General features: G+C 38.9%; 1 protein-coding gene across 1 annotated transcript in view; it reads right to left on the bottom strand.

Annotated features, from left to right (window-relative positions):
* UVRAG (UV radiation resistance associated) overlaps positions 1 to 14,279 on the bottom strand; it is a 191,066-nt gene that overhangs the window by 74,525 nt on the left and 102,262 nt on the right. The window contains exon 7 of the mRNA XM_017868629.1: positions 7,710 to 7,788. Within this exon, the coding sequence (XP_017724118.1) occupies positions 7,710 to 7,788 (79 nt within the window). The remainder of the gene's footprint in view (positions 1 to 7,709; positions 7,789 to 14,279) is intronic.

Here is a 14,279-nt window from a genome sequence, read left to right as displayed (position 1 = left end):
ATGTGGTTTTTGTCTTTGGTTCTGTTTTCTTTTTTTTTTTTTTTTTTGAGACGGAGTCTCACTCTGTCACCCAGGCTGGAGTGCAGTGGCGCGATCCGGCTCACTGCAAGCTCCGCCTCCTGGGTTCACGCCATTCTCCTGCCTCAGCCTCCCAAGTAGCTGGGACTACAGGCGCCCGCCACCATGCCTGGCTAATTTTTTGTATTTTTGGTAGAGATGGGGCTTCACTGTGTTAGCCAGGATGGTCTCGATCTCCTGACCTTGTGATCCGCCCGCCTTGGTCTCCCAAAGTGCTGGGATTACAGGCGTGAGCCACCGCGCCCAGCCATTAAGGACATTCTTAATTGAACCCTGTTTTAAAAATACATATAAACTATGAGTACACAGTCTTATAGAAGACAAAAACTGCTAGCTGAGTTTAGTTTCTCTGCCTTGATTTGTTCTAAGTGGCCAGCAGTTTTACCTACCATCACGTAAATGTCAACACAGTGAAACAGGCAAAAATGTCTTAGTTTTATTATGAAAATACTTCTGCCCTCCCAGACCTACTGAGGGTGTTGGGGATCCCCAAGGAACCAGGGACTGATTACACCGCTGCTCTAGGAGAAAAAGGAATCTGTCACTTAAATTCTGTATAGTTGGCACACTCAGGTGAAACTATTCAGAAAGTCTACTAAAGGCTCAGTACCAACAATCTGGAAGAAAATTATTTAGTTTCAGTATAGCTCTCTTCACTTTATCCAAAAGTTAAACTAATTCAATGCCTGTACAGATGGTCAATTCACCTTCACATCAAAGATATATTCATACTATGGTGGGAGTTGTGGTGAGAACTACACATTTACATCATACCTATCAAAAGTCTTCCTTTTATAAGATAAATAATGAGCTGGACTTTTTCCCTGTTCTCTTCCCACCATCCTTCACGCATCTGAAAAAGGCAATTTGGGATAAGTGGCAAGAGCAAAGGCTCACTCTCATCAGCATAAATATGCCTTGATACCTGCCATCTTCAGAAACAAAGCAAACAAACCATTCCAGATTCCCACAAAACAAACCAATTAAAAGAACAAAAACAAAAAGAAACTTCCCTTAATCCCACAGTCATCTCCAGTGATAAACCCATAACTCGACATACTGATGACTGATGACTTCTTCTATTCAGAAATTTACTCCTCTTAGTTTCCAAATCCTACTCTCTCTTCATTTTCTCCCTACCTCACTGTTCATTCCTCTCAGTTTTTGCTGGTTCTTCCTCTGCTACTTAACTTCTAAATGTAATTTCCCAGGGCTAAATCCCACTGTAGGTGTGTGTCTGTATCTGTTTCCCTCTCTTCTCAACTCTGCGTTCTCTCCCTGGGTAATCTCATCTAGTTCCCTGGATTTAAATACCATCTTTATGTTGATGAGTCCCAAATTTCTATACCTTGTACTGACCTCCAATCCTGAGCTCCAGACTTATATATCCTGTTGTCTACTTGGATTTCTAATAGGTAACTCAAACTTAACATTTGCAAAGAAGATCTTTTGGTTGCCCTGCTCCCACCTCCTGGATCCTTCCCCATCTCAATAAATGGCATTATCATCCAAGGAGTTGCTCATACACAAAACCTAGGAGTCATTCTTGACATTCCTTTTTTCCTCATCTCCCACATTCAGTCCACTAGTTCATGTCCCATAATATATTTCAAATCTGCTCACTTCTCTCCATCTCTACCCCTACCATCCTGATCCAAACCACCATCACCCCTAATCTGGTCTTCTGAAGTGCCTTCTAACTGGTAACTCTGCCTCAACTCTAGTTCCCTGCAATCCATTAAAGTAGCTAGAATGTGGAGGTGGGTGGGTGGGGCCAAAAAAAGTAGTAGCTAGAATGATCTTTGGGAAAAAACAAATCAAATCATGCCACTTTCCTGCTTACATCATTCACTCAATGGTTTCCCTTTGTATTTAAAATAATTTAGGAAACTCTGCTGTGGTCTCTGAGGTTTTATATGCTATGCTCCCTGGCTACCTCTGCCCCTCAATTACTACACTCCTGCCACAACATCAGCCCTCCATCTGTTACCTCAGCATAGCTCTTCCCTACCTCAGGGCCTTTGCCCTTGCTATTCCCATCACCTTCAGGAACTTTCTGTTCCCTAGCTGGTTGCATGGCTGGTTCCTTGTCATCATTCATGTCTAAGCTCAACAGTCACTTCCTCAATAAGGCTTATTTGACAATTTAATCTAAAGTAGGTCCTTTTCCAGTTATTTTCTATTATATCACCTAATTAATTTCCATGACAGCACTTATCGCAATCTAAAATGACTTTCTCTGTTTATTGTATGTCTCTTCCCATCAGGTTACAAGCTTCACGAGGCAGGGATCTTTCTTTTTCTTTTATTAAAACAGCTTTATTGAGATATGATTCACATAACATACAACTCACCCATTTAAAGTGTACAATTCAAATTTGCCATTTAAACCATTTTTAAGTGTAAAATTCAGTGGCATTAATTACATACACAATGTTATATAACTGTTGTCACTATCTGTTTCCAAAACTTTTTCATCATTCCAACAGAAACTTTGTAATCATTAAGCAATAGCTCTCCTATTCCCCCAGCCCTCTAATGTAGCTTTCTGACTCCATGAGTTTGCTTTTTGGAGATACTTATATAAACGGAATGCTACAATATTTGTTCTTTTGTGTCTAGCATATTAACGAGGCAGGGATCAGGGATCTTGTATATCTTATTCACTGCTCTACCCACTGCAACCTAACTCAGTGTACACAGCACACAGTAAGTGCTCAACAAATACTGTTGAATAAACTAATGAATTTTAAGCAAGTCACCTAACTTTAAAAAATTTTATATTGTATCTAAGGAGTACAGCATGTTTTAAGGTATATATGATGTTCTGATATACATATACATAGTGAAATGATTACAGCAGTCAAACAAATTAACATATTCATGGGTGTGTGTGATAAAAACTGCAGAAATCTACTCTCTTGACAAATTTTCAGTACATGATACACTATTACTATAATCCTCATTCTGTATATTACATCTCCAGACTTATGCAGCCTATCTAACTGCAAATTTGCATACCCTTTAGCCTGCTTCTTCCTATTTCCTTCCCTCCCTCCCACTGAATCACCATCCTACTCTCTGTTACTAGTTATTCAACTTTTACATTTAAGATTCTGCGTACGATTGAGATCACGTAGTCTTTGTCTTTCGCTGTCTGGCTTATTTCACTTAGCATAATGTCCTCCAGGTTCATCTGTGTTGTTACAAATGGCAGTATGTCCTTTTCAGAGGCTGAATAATATTCCATTTCTGTGTGTGTGCATGTGTGTGTGTATCACAATTTTTAAAATTCATTAAAGTCACTTAACTTTTCTAGGTCTTAGTTTCTTGTGTGACGGTGCTATATCACCATTCATTATTAATTTCTTTAGAACTTATAGTGTTTCTGGCATTTTGCTTGCTAATGGAAATATGATGTGCAAAATAGTTTTTGTCTCCATTCTCAAAAAACATTTGCTTCCTCTTCTATCTGGGAATGTCGTCTTCTTTGATTTGGTGCACTTTTAGGATGGAAATATACAGAACAGTGAAGTATACAGAAGTAAGGGGATCTCTGCCACACCTATCAAATCATGTGATATGACACTGGAGGGACAAATGTCAAAAGCCAAGCTGTCCTCAAATCCATTTAATAGTATCTGCCCTTTTTACTTTGCAGGGTGATGATAGGGATCATGTGAATGTACTTTACAAACTATAAGGCTCTCCACAAATGTAAGATAAAAGTATTATAATTTTCGTTTTACATGTAATTTTTATGCTCTGAGAATTAAAAGCAAATTTCTGTTCTCTACACAAATTCTAATATAATGTACTCATGAACTAACTGAAATTATGGCAGGATCTGGTTTTTAAAGTCAATGTCAATTATACTGCACCTGAATTTTGACAGGCCCATTCCTACAGCATTACATGGTAGCCAACAAGGAAGGCTATTTCCAACTGAAGAGGCTGGCATTTGACAAATATTAATAAATGGTGCTGAAAACGAGGCATTTCACTTCACTCACTCTTAGTACTTAATCCAGCACACACACACACACCTTCAGACAGCAGTGACATGAAGAGGGCAAGCAGGCCTTACCAGTGCTCTCAGCTCTTCAAACAACACTTGAGGATTTCTACTTGAAGGCCTGTCTCTCTAAGCTTGTGCTTTCAAAACTTGGGCTGGACTGATCCCAAATACTGAAGTAACAAATATTACTAAATTCTGTCATTTCCTCTACCAAAAAAGTGATTTTACTACGACTTCTGGTTGTGATGAAAGGTCCTATTGACTACTCAAATCCTCAACCAAATTATGGATGCAGTATTAAATGACTTCACTCCTTTTTCTCTGGCACTTTAACACATGCCAATGCTTTCATCCACCTCCACTAATGTGGCTTATAAATTACTGAGGTGAGGCCATTTTAATAGTATGATTTGTTCACATCTTGAGAGATGGGGTACATATGAGACTGGCTGAGAAGACAAACTCCCCTTTGACAACATGTATTAGTCTACATGTCTATAAAAACAAACCTTCAAAAGCTGGAAATATCTGATTACTATAATGCTTGGTTAGGAGCCATAACAATTAATGGTTCTTTCATTTGTTACAAATCAAAATGTGAAACAGTGATGGCAGTAAGGTCAAAGACAAAATGAAAGCTTCCCCGAGAAACAGGGAGAGACAGAACAGACAGAGCTGAGGCAAAAAAAAAAAAAACAAAAAACTGAAAGGTCACAATTGTTCTAAAAGTTTCTAACTGCTTAAAGAGCTTCCTGAATACATTTTGAAATATAAAAAAGCCAGTTTTTAAGAAGTTTACTGTCCCCTCCTTTTAAAACTGCCTCTAGTGTGATTAAAAAAAGAAAACCCACACAGGAAGATACTTGCTCCCTATGGATTCAGAGTAGTTAACCTATTGATTGTTCTCTCTCTCCCAATTTTCAAAGAGAAATTTTACATAATTTTATATAAAGTTGGAGTATAAAACTCTCAATTTTATATAAAGTTGGAGAGGATACACAATTACTACAAGCAATCCATTTCTTAGATGAGTAAAACTAGGTCAGCATACTTGTGGCCTTGGTTTGGTTAATAATAAACTCAGAGGCCTCTTGGGAAGTGGGGACCAAACAGGTCCGAGAGTTGCAAGTCTGATGAGGAGGGCTGACTTTTCTAAGTTTTCCCCTGCACATCGCCTCCATCTTGGTCTTGCTCTCAAAGCAAGCTGTGGTATTCTTAGCAACACTTTATATCATCCTTTGTCATACCATCCTTTGGGGCCCTTGAGAAGAAAGAAGTGTGTTTGTGCATATGTGTGTACATCTATACACATGTGCATATTGTGTGTATGTTTGAAGTTGGGATATATGAGGAAATACAGGCATTTCAGCAGGATTAAGTTTCACCAGGAAGCTTCCAACAGCCTTCTGACCTTAGGACCTATGTGCCTAGAGCAAGACAGAGAAAACAGGGCAAGAAGAGACGTTCTGAACTCAAATCAGAACTTAGTTCTACTAAATGATGCCAATTTTACTCTCAAACTCTGGATCCTGTAGTATCTACGTGCTCTTTCCACCACGGCTGACATCGCTGGAGGGGCTCTCTAATTTACTTCTTCCTTAGTGCAGTCTTAGTCTGTGCACTTTTTTTTGGTTTTGTTTTTGTTTTTTTTTTTTGAGACAGAGTCTTGCTCTGTTACCCAGGCTGGAAGTGCAATGCCACGATCTCAGCTCACTGCAACTTCTGCCTCCCAGGTTTAAGAGATTCTCATGCCTCAGCCTCCTGAGTAGCTGGGATTACAGGCGCATGTCACCACACCTGGCTAATTTTTGTATTTTTTAGTAGAGATGGGGTTTTGCCATGTTGCCCAGGCTGGTCTCTATCTCCCGGCCACAGGCGATCCACCCACCTCGGCCTCCCAAAGTACTGGCATTACAGGCATGAGCCACCACACCCGGCCTCAGGGCCTCAGTCTGAGCACTTTTGACCAGTTCTGTTTAAGCACTGCCTTTTCCATGGTATGATAGAACTGTGATCAGCAGAGTGGGAGCTAGGCAGCCTTGGAATGAAAGCCCTGATTCTTTGACTGAAATACCTGTCTGCCAAAAATGGAGAGTGGGCAAGTATCAGTTGTGGGAAGAATGGCACATGGAAAGGTGAGTCATGGACCAGAGACTGTCAGAGGGCTGCTTTCCTGGAGCTGGAGTGGAAGTAACAGTAAAAGTAGTATGGTTGACAGGACAATGAGTGTGAAGGGTGAAGCAAACGATAAATTGAGGAATGCAATCTAGAAATCTGACCCAATTTCAGAAAAGGACAACAATCTTAATAAAAAACAAATTAAAACAATCCCCACCATTAAACTGAGGTTGGTTTAAGGGAAGAGTGGCAGATGATACTACGTAGAGGAATAATTCTAGACTGATCAGAAATGAATAAGGGAATATTCAGCAAGTCTTTAGATTCATGTGGATAAACACAGGCTCATAAAAACAAAAGCATCGCAAATCTTATTACTTCTGTTAAACCAAAGGTCTGAGGATATAGCTCATAACGTCTTTAAATAACAGCCAAATTGTGGACACTCATCCATGTGATATTCCAATTGGAAGGATGTCCAATGAAAACAAAACAAAACACTTGCAATTTACAAAAATAAACAGGCCGGGCTCGATGGCTCACGCCTGTAATCCCAGCACTTTGGGAGGCTGGGTTGGGCAGATCACGAGGTCAGGATATCGAGACCAGCCTGGCCAACATGGTGAAACCCCATCTCTACTAAAAATACAAAAAATTAGCCAGGCGTGGTGGCAGGCACTTGTAATCCCAGCTACTTGGGAGGCTGAGGCAGCAGAATTGCTTGAACCTGGGAGGCGGAGGTTGCAGTGAGTCAAGACCATGCCACTGTACTCCAGCTGGGCGACAGAGCAAGACTCCGACTCAAAACAAAACAAAACAAATCAAAACAAAGGAAGTTAGTCTTCCTTTATAATTAGAAAACTTATGGAATGCCTACATCTTGAAGTAGGGCCAGAAGTGCTAAAGAAATGCACATATTTCTTTCAGGAAAATACAAACCTAGGCATCTGATAGTCTTACTATGGCATACGGAAAGACATTATTTAAGTGAGATCCTAACTGATGTGATGTTGAGAGTGCCACAAACATCCAAGACAGACTGGAAGGGCCATGTGCTTGGTCTTTTCCTTTGGACCCGGAATAAAAAAGTGAGGATACCATGAAGTACTTGCATAGGAATGAACTTTTACTCCAGAAACAACAATGCAAACTGAGTCCCTAGAAATAGCCTAAGAAAAGAAAATTACAATTGGTCAAGCTGCAGAGGCAAGAGATAATGAAACCCACACATCGAAGTGTAGTCTACCAGCAAGTAAAAACACAGAAAGAGATTCTGAGTTTAGCAAGAGGATTCCAATTTGTATTCATTGCTTCTCTGTAGTCATTTTAAGGGCACAGAAAAAGACTGTGGTCAAAAGAAGAATTGTGTATTACTAATGTAACTGGTTAAATAAAAGGGTCAACTTCAGTGCATGTTTATAAAGAAAAAGGGCTAGCAATCTAAGGAAACAGGCTATGCATGGAAGTAGGAGATAAGTGAAGAACAGAGACTTACCTGTGCTATATTTTTGTTCAGAAGATAGACACCATAATCAAACTGCAACTTCTCCCCTCCTTTTGGATACAGTGGAAACCTAAGAAAGGTAAAGAAGGATCAGATATTTTCCAAAGCTGAGTAAATACAACCTCCAAGTTGTCGACAGAGGCTAAAATTTCTTAGATACAGTATAAACATCTGAACTGGACTAAGTCACCTAGTTATAGTCACTGCAATCTACTGACATCTTCATAATATTAATTAAGTCAGAATAACAGCTGCTTTCTTTCGAAAGAAAAAGTGAATAGGTCACAGAACAAGGAACTGATGTTTAAGAAAGTGACCAATCCACTCCAAGGAGTTGAGGCCACTGGTTCCTAGTTACATATCATAAACTTGCCACCTTAGCTAAGATTAAGATCCCAGAAATTTTTCCCTCTAATATCTTGGACCTGACATCTCAACTTCTACTAAATGGGAGAGGAAGATTAGGAAGGAAAAAAAAAAATCCGACTTAGAAGCAATATATAAGATTTCTGTTTCTTTCCTTTTTTTTTTTTTTGAGATGGAGTCTTTGCTCTGTCACCCAGGCTGGCTCTGTCACTCAGGCTGGAGCGCGGTGGCCGGATCTCAGCTCACTGCAAGCTCCGCCTCCCGGGTTCACGCCATTCTCCTGCCTCAGCCTCCCGAGTAGCTGGGACTACAGGTGCCCGCTACCATGCCTGGCTAATTTTTTGTATTTTAGTAGAGACGGGGTTTCACCGTGTTAGCCAGGATGGTCTCGATCTCCTGACCTTGTGATCCGCCCATCTCGGCCTCCCAAAGTGCTGGGATTACAGGCGTGAGCCACCGCGCCCAGCAAGATTTCTGTTTCTTTTAAGGTGACCAGTGAAATCAACAGTGCCAATATGAGCCAAAATTTATTAAAATATTCACTCATATTTACAGGGATGGCTATTTGGATGCAACTTCTCTAAGGCAATGTGCTCATGCCACAAGGCTCTCATACAGGACTTTCCATTTTAACCTGCTTCACTGGAGCAACAAAGGCATGCGATCTGGATCTTCATAAAGATAATGAGTTATTTTAGAGAGTAACTCCCCTCACTATTCCCCTTCTTTATACTTGCAAATGAAGAAGGTTAGAGCACACCTATAGTCTAGTCATTGTTTTCTGATTCTCAAGATCAAGCAAAAGTTTTAGCATCTGATACAGATTTCTTTACAAACAGATCAATAACTATTTAGGGTCAAGAAGAAAACTTCACCTTCCTTCTGCGATATACAATTATTCTCAAGAATAAAATAATCTTATTGAAATGAATGGCAAGTGACAATTACTAGTCTTAATTTCAATTGTCTTTTAATTGTCTGAGGAAAAGATACATTCCATAAAGCCTAAAGGATATTATTTTCTAGAGGAAATAAAATAAAGGAAATAGAATTTAAGGGTTTTATATTAAATTCTCAGGAGTTGCTGGCTATATAGTATCCAAAGGTAAATTTGTTACACTATAAAATTATAGGCACTGGGGAGTGAGCAAGGTCATGAACTGTATTTATTCTCTACTAAAGGAACACTAAATGCTTCACACACCCATCAAGAAGACAGAGCTTTATATTTAATTGAAACAGTAAAAAAATAAACTAGGACATGTGGTTTGGCCTCAAATTGAGATGCATAAAAATGACAGCATAGCAAATTCATGATAAGCAAAGTGCAACACCAGGTTTCTGCAAGATGTCTGGGAATCATTCAAATTCAGATGGGGTAGCCTGCAAAGAAACAACTTATTTGCAAATACCCAACAGGGGTACTTTAGAGAAAATCTACTACAGTCCTAAACCTCTGTGCTGTCTAGCCGTTATTCTATAAGCTTGAGATGTAGACTATCTGAACAGCTCTCCAAACCCATAGCTATCTCCATTTTCAAGGTATATATCTAGAAACTGTTTCGTATGTTAGAAGAGTAAACTGAGGTCAGCACACATTGAAAACCAAGCTTCAACATTCCTAAAAAATTGATTTCACAACATTTGACTTTATTATGACTTCAGTGGGACTTATTTATACAAAAAGCCACAAGGTATGGTTCAAATAAGGCAATGCAAAGACAGATCAAATATTAAGACAGAATTTACATTTTATATTGCTTTCAAATTCCTAGGTCACTTGAAGTTGAATAGTAAAATGGCTTATAACTATCACGCATTCATCTTACTTTGCAAAAGTACATGGCTTTATAGATCTATCGATCTTGAAAAACACCCATTTTAAAGGGCAAAACCTATTATCAGAACATAAGATACAAATCTTATATTGGAGAATTACGTTAGCAAGCTATAGAAGCTTTAGATAAGAATGTGGCCATTAAAGTACAACCAGAAGTAGGTCTATAACATCACAAAGAGGACTAATTAAAGGAGTATTACATTAAATAACTGAAGGATGAACCATGTATTTCCTATGAAGATTCAATGCAATTTATTATTATATTCAATTAAAATGGCTAATATTATTTTCAAATTAAATTAAATTTCCACATTGAAAATTCACTGACTCTACTTAGTCTTCACATGGCCTTAACTGAACGATACCTTGTGGCTCTTTCTATAAATAGAAAAATGAAGGAATTAGAAAGCAATAAATAAGATTACATGTGTGACAGAATTCCATCTGAGCCTTACTGTCACTGCAACTAACACCAGCTAGTGAAGAGGTTAGTGGGGAGAACTGCAGACCTCCAATCTTAATTATCAGAGCCCACCTTTATCTACGGTAGATACTTGTATCATTGTGAACTATCAAATTGGCTTAGGTCAGTTTGAAACTCTTTCTTTTTCCAGTCTGTCTCAGATTGTAAATTTACACTCAAACTGTGTGATTACTTGTTAATGTGTGTCTCCCTTATGATACTGTAGGCTCCAAGAGGGCAGAAACCGATTTTATTTTGTTCCTCTTTGCCTCTCTGTCAAGTGTCTAAGCACTGCTACTAACAGAACTCAATAAACATTTGTTGAATTTTTTTAAAAAAGATTATTTGTGAAAATGATTTGGAACTCTTTAGTACAGAACAATTTCAATATGAGTTAAGAATTATGCGACGACTACCAAAAAAGCTACTGTGATCCCAGGCTGTGGTAACAGAAGAGGAGCAGCTCAGCTGGGGAACGTGATAGTGATTACTACTTTGTACTAGGTGAGACTGTACTGAGAGACCTATGTTTAGTTCTGGGAGTGAAAGTATTTTACAAACAGACAGAAGAACACTTGTATCCTTACTTAAAGGTTATGTTTCTAGAGAACGTTTATAACAATCTCATTTGACTATAAAAAGCATGCAGTGAAATAATGAAGCAGTCAGTATTATTTTATTTAAAATAAATTGATTTGCCTTGATCCCCTAAGTAGTAAGTGGAAGGGACATGGCCTCAGTATTAGGTCTTCAATAATAAATTCAGTATTCTCTCTATTGCCTCTGAATGCTTTAGAGAAGCAAACCCAGGATGATTAGGGGAACAGGAGTCAGTATTGAGAGAAATTGTTGAAGGAACCAGAGGTGTTTGTCCTGGAGGATACCAGTCTCAGGGACAACAAATGAAGGACTTTCAGAGAGAAAAATAATTCGTTTTTTTTCTGCGTGGCTTCAAGCAGGGAGAACCAAAGTGAATGGTATATGCATTACAGGAGATTGATTTCACTACAAAGTTATTCAAAATCCTAAAGATCTTGGTTAGAGGCAGCCAAGCAGAGAAGGGTGACAAACACAAACAAACAATGGACATGTATTTAGTGGATGTAGCGGGTTACACGGTGGCCTCCAAAAAGATAGGTCCATATTCTAATCCCTGGGACCTGTCTAAGTGACCTTATTTGATGAAAAGATCTAAAATAGTTAAGGATCTTGAGTTGAGATCATTTTTTATTAGTCAGGTGGGCCCTCAATCTAGTAAGTATCATAATAAGGAAACACAGAGGTGAGACAAAGAGAAAAGAGGTTGTGTGCTGACAGAGGCAGAGCTTAGTTATGCAGCCACAAGTCAGGCAATGCCTGGAGCCACCAGAAGCTGTAAAGGATAAAGAAAGGAGTGTGGCCCTGATGACCTTTGATTTTGGACTTCTGGCCTCCAGAACTGTGTGAGAGTAAATTTCTGCTGTTTGTCTCTCAAGTTTGTGGTAACTTACAGTAGCTTTAGAGACTAACACAAGGGGAATCAAATACTAGATGATCCACTGAACTCAATGAGGCATAGTATCTCCTCCAGCTCCAAGATTCTATAATTCTGAATATGTGAAACTAAACATACTGAATATAATTTCATTTTTTCCTTCAGCAACCAAGAAAGATTTGAGACTCTAATGCCAAAGAGTCATCATGATAGGTAAGCAGCTAAGGTTGCAAAGGAGACCGACTGAAATTTGGAAAGTGAAGTACCAAAACAAGAAATTCATATGCATAGGCTGAGCCTGAGCAGGAGTTTTCTTTTTTACTAATTTTTATGTGTGTGTGTGTGTGTGTGTGTGTGTGTACACACATATATACACACACACATATGTAAATATATGTGTATATATAACATATATACACACATATGTAAATTTATATACATAAATATACATGTGTGTATATATAATATATATACATACCTAGAGACGTTAACCCATGAAAAATATATCACACACAACTTGAAAAAAACTGTGACAAGAAACTGATTTTCAAACTTTAAATATTTATAAAAGATACAACTATTATAAACACTACCCTCTCCCCACCAACTCAGACATTTTTACAAAGGACTCCAAGCTGCTGATAGTTTCTTGCCTTCACCTTCAGAGCCTCACATCCAGATTGAGTTCTTTGATGGCAACTGGGCATAAGGACATGGCTATAGTTAATTCAAATTTTTAAATCATACATACTACTTCTGCCATTAGTATTTATACAAAATGTGACAACATGGACTCAATATATTCTGAGGCCATGACTTTACCTCAAACTCAGTATACTTTCTCCTGTCCACACTAGTCTGTCATTACAACTTTTCTCTATCAGTTACTTGGACTTAGACTGGCATTCAACTTTACCCACCTGATTTGCCTTTTACATATGCAGTGCTTCACCAAGCTGACAAGTCATTTCAACTCTGTAACATTCTCCATTCCTGCTGCCACTCTGGATAATTCTTTGTTGTGGGGTGCTGTCCTATACACTACAGGATGTTTAGCAAGGTCAGCATCTCTATCCTCTACTCATTAAAAGCCAATAGCACTGGACTCCCAGCTGTGATAACCAAAAACGTCTCTAGACATCGCCCAGTGTTGCCTGGGTGGGTGGGGAAAGGGGTTCAAACTGCCTCCAGTTGAGAGTCATTGTTCTAGGCTCTTATCAATTTGCTTACTACCTAGCCAGAATCCTTACTGCCAGTTCGTGCTCCATATCACTGTCAGATTGATTTTAGGAAGCCTAGTAGGTTTTTAAAAACTGAATTACGACAGAAAAGACAGTTTTTCTAGTCTCAGCTCCATTACATACATAAGTTATTATATGAACTTCGGTAAATCATAACTAGTTTAATGCTAAGTTCTTAAGCTGTGAAGTGGAGAAACTATCATCTTTCCTGCCTTCTTCACAAGTATCTTGTGAGGATACAACACCAGAAGACTGAGAAAGTACACTGCAACTGCAAAGCATGACACAAATATAAGTTAGTATTTTCTCTTAAGGAAGACCTCTTATGTCACTTCTCACCCCTGCTTCATAATCAGTTATAATTTTAAATTTCAACTCCTCTGCCTACTTTTCAAGGCCTAAGTGATCTGACCCATCTGCCCAATTGATCTGTCACCTTTTGCTCAAGAGGTTTCCTCACAGTGCCACAAACACATCAAGTTCACTTTTCTTTCTCTGCCTTTACTTACTTCTCGAAAGTGTCCATCTTTCTCGCTTTCCTATCTAAACACTATTCCATCCTTCATAAGATCTAGTTCAAGTTGTCACATTTATTTTTATTTTTATTTTATTTTATTTTTTAAGACGGAGTCTTGCTCTATTGGCAGGCTGGAGTGCAGTGGCGAGATGTCGGCTCACTGCAACCTCCACCTCCTGGATTCAAACAATTCTTCTGCCTCAGCCTCCCGAGTAGCTGGGACTACAGTTGCGTGCCATCAAGCCCAGTTAACTTTTATATTTTCAGTAGAGACAGGGTTTCAGCATGTTGGTCAGGATGGTCTTGATCTCTTGACCTCGTGATCTGCCCACCTTGGCCTCCCAAAGTGCTGGGATTACAGGGGTGAGCTACCGCGCCCCGCCACACATTCCTTTTTAAATTGCTCTTGACCGCTCCAGGACTCAATGATTCTCCTTTGACCTTCCTGTTGCCTATTTAATGCCTAGAGATTGATTGGTAGTTGTTTCCATATTCATTTATTTCATGCTCTAGTGGTATGCATTAATTTTCCCACACTTCATGATTCACATTCACATGTGCACAATTCTTGTTCTTGGTGCCTCAGGCTTTATTTGAGGGCTACATCACATTTAAAGAAGTAACCAAAATTAAATCAGGGTATCTGCCAAACCAATAAAA

Source organism: Rhinopithecus bieti, unplaced genomic scaffold, assembly GCF_001698545.2.
Source record: "Rhinopithecus bieti isolate Rb0 unplaced genomic scaffold, ASM169854v2 scaffold_2574, whole genome shotgun sequence".
In the NCBI taxonomy this organism is placed as follows: domain Eukaryota; kingdom Metazoa; phylum Chordata; class Mammalia; order Primates; family Cercopithecidae; genus Rhinopithecus; species Rhinopithecus bieti.
This window is presented reverse-complemented; position numbering and strand designations above follow the sequence as displayed.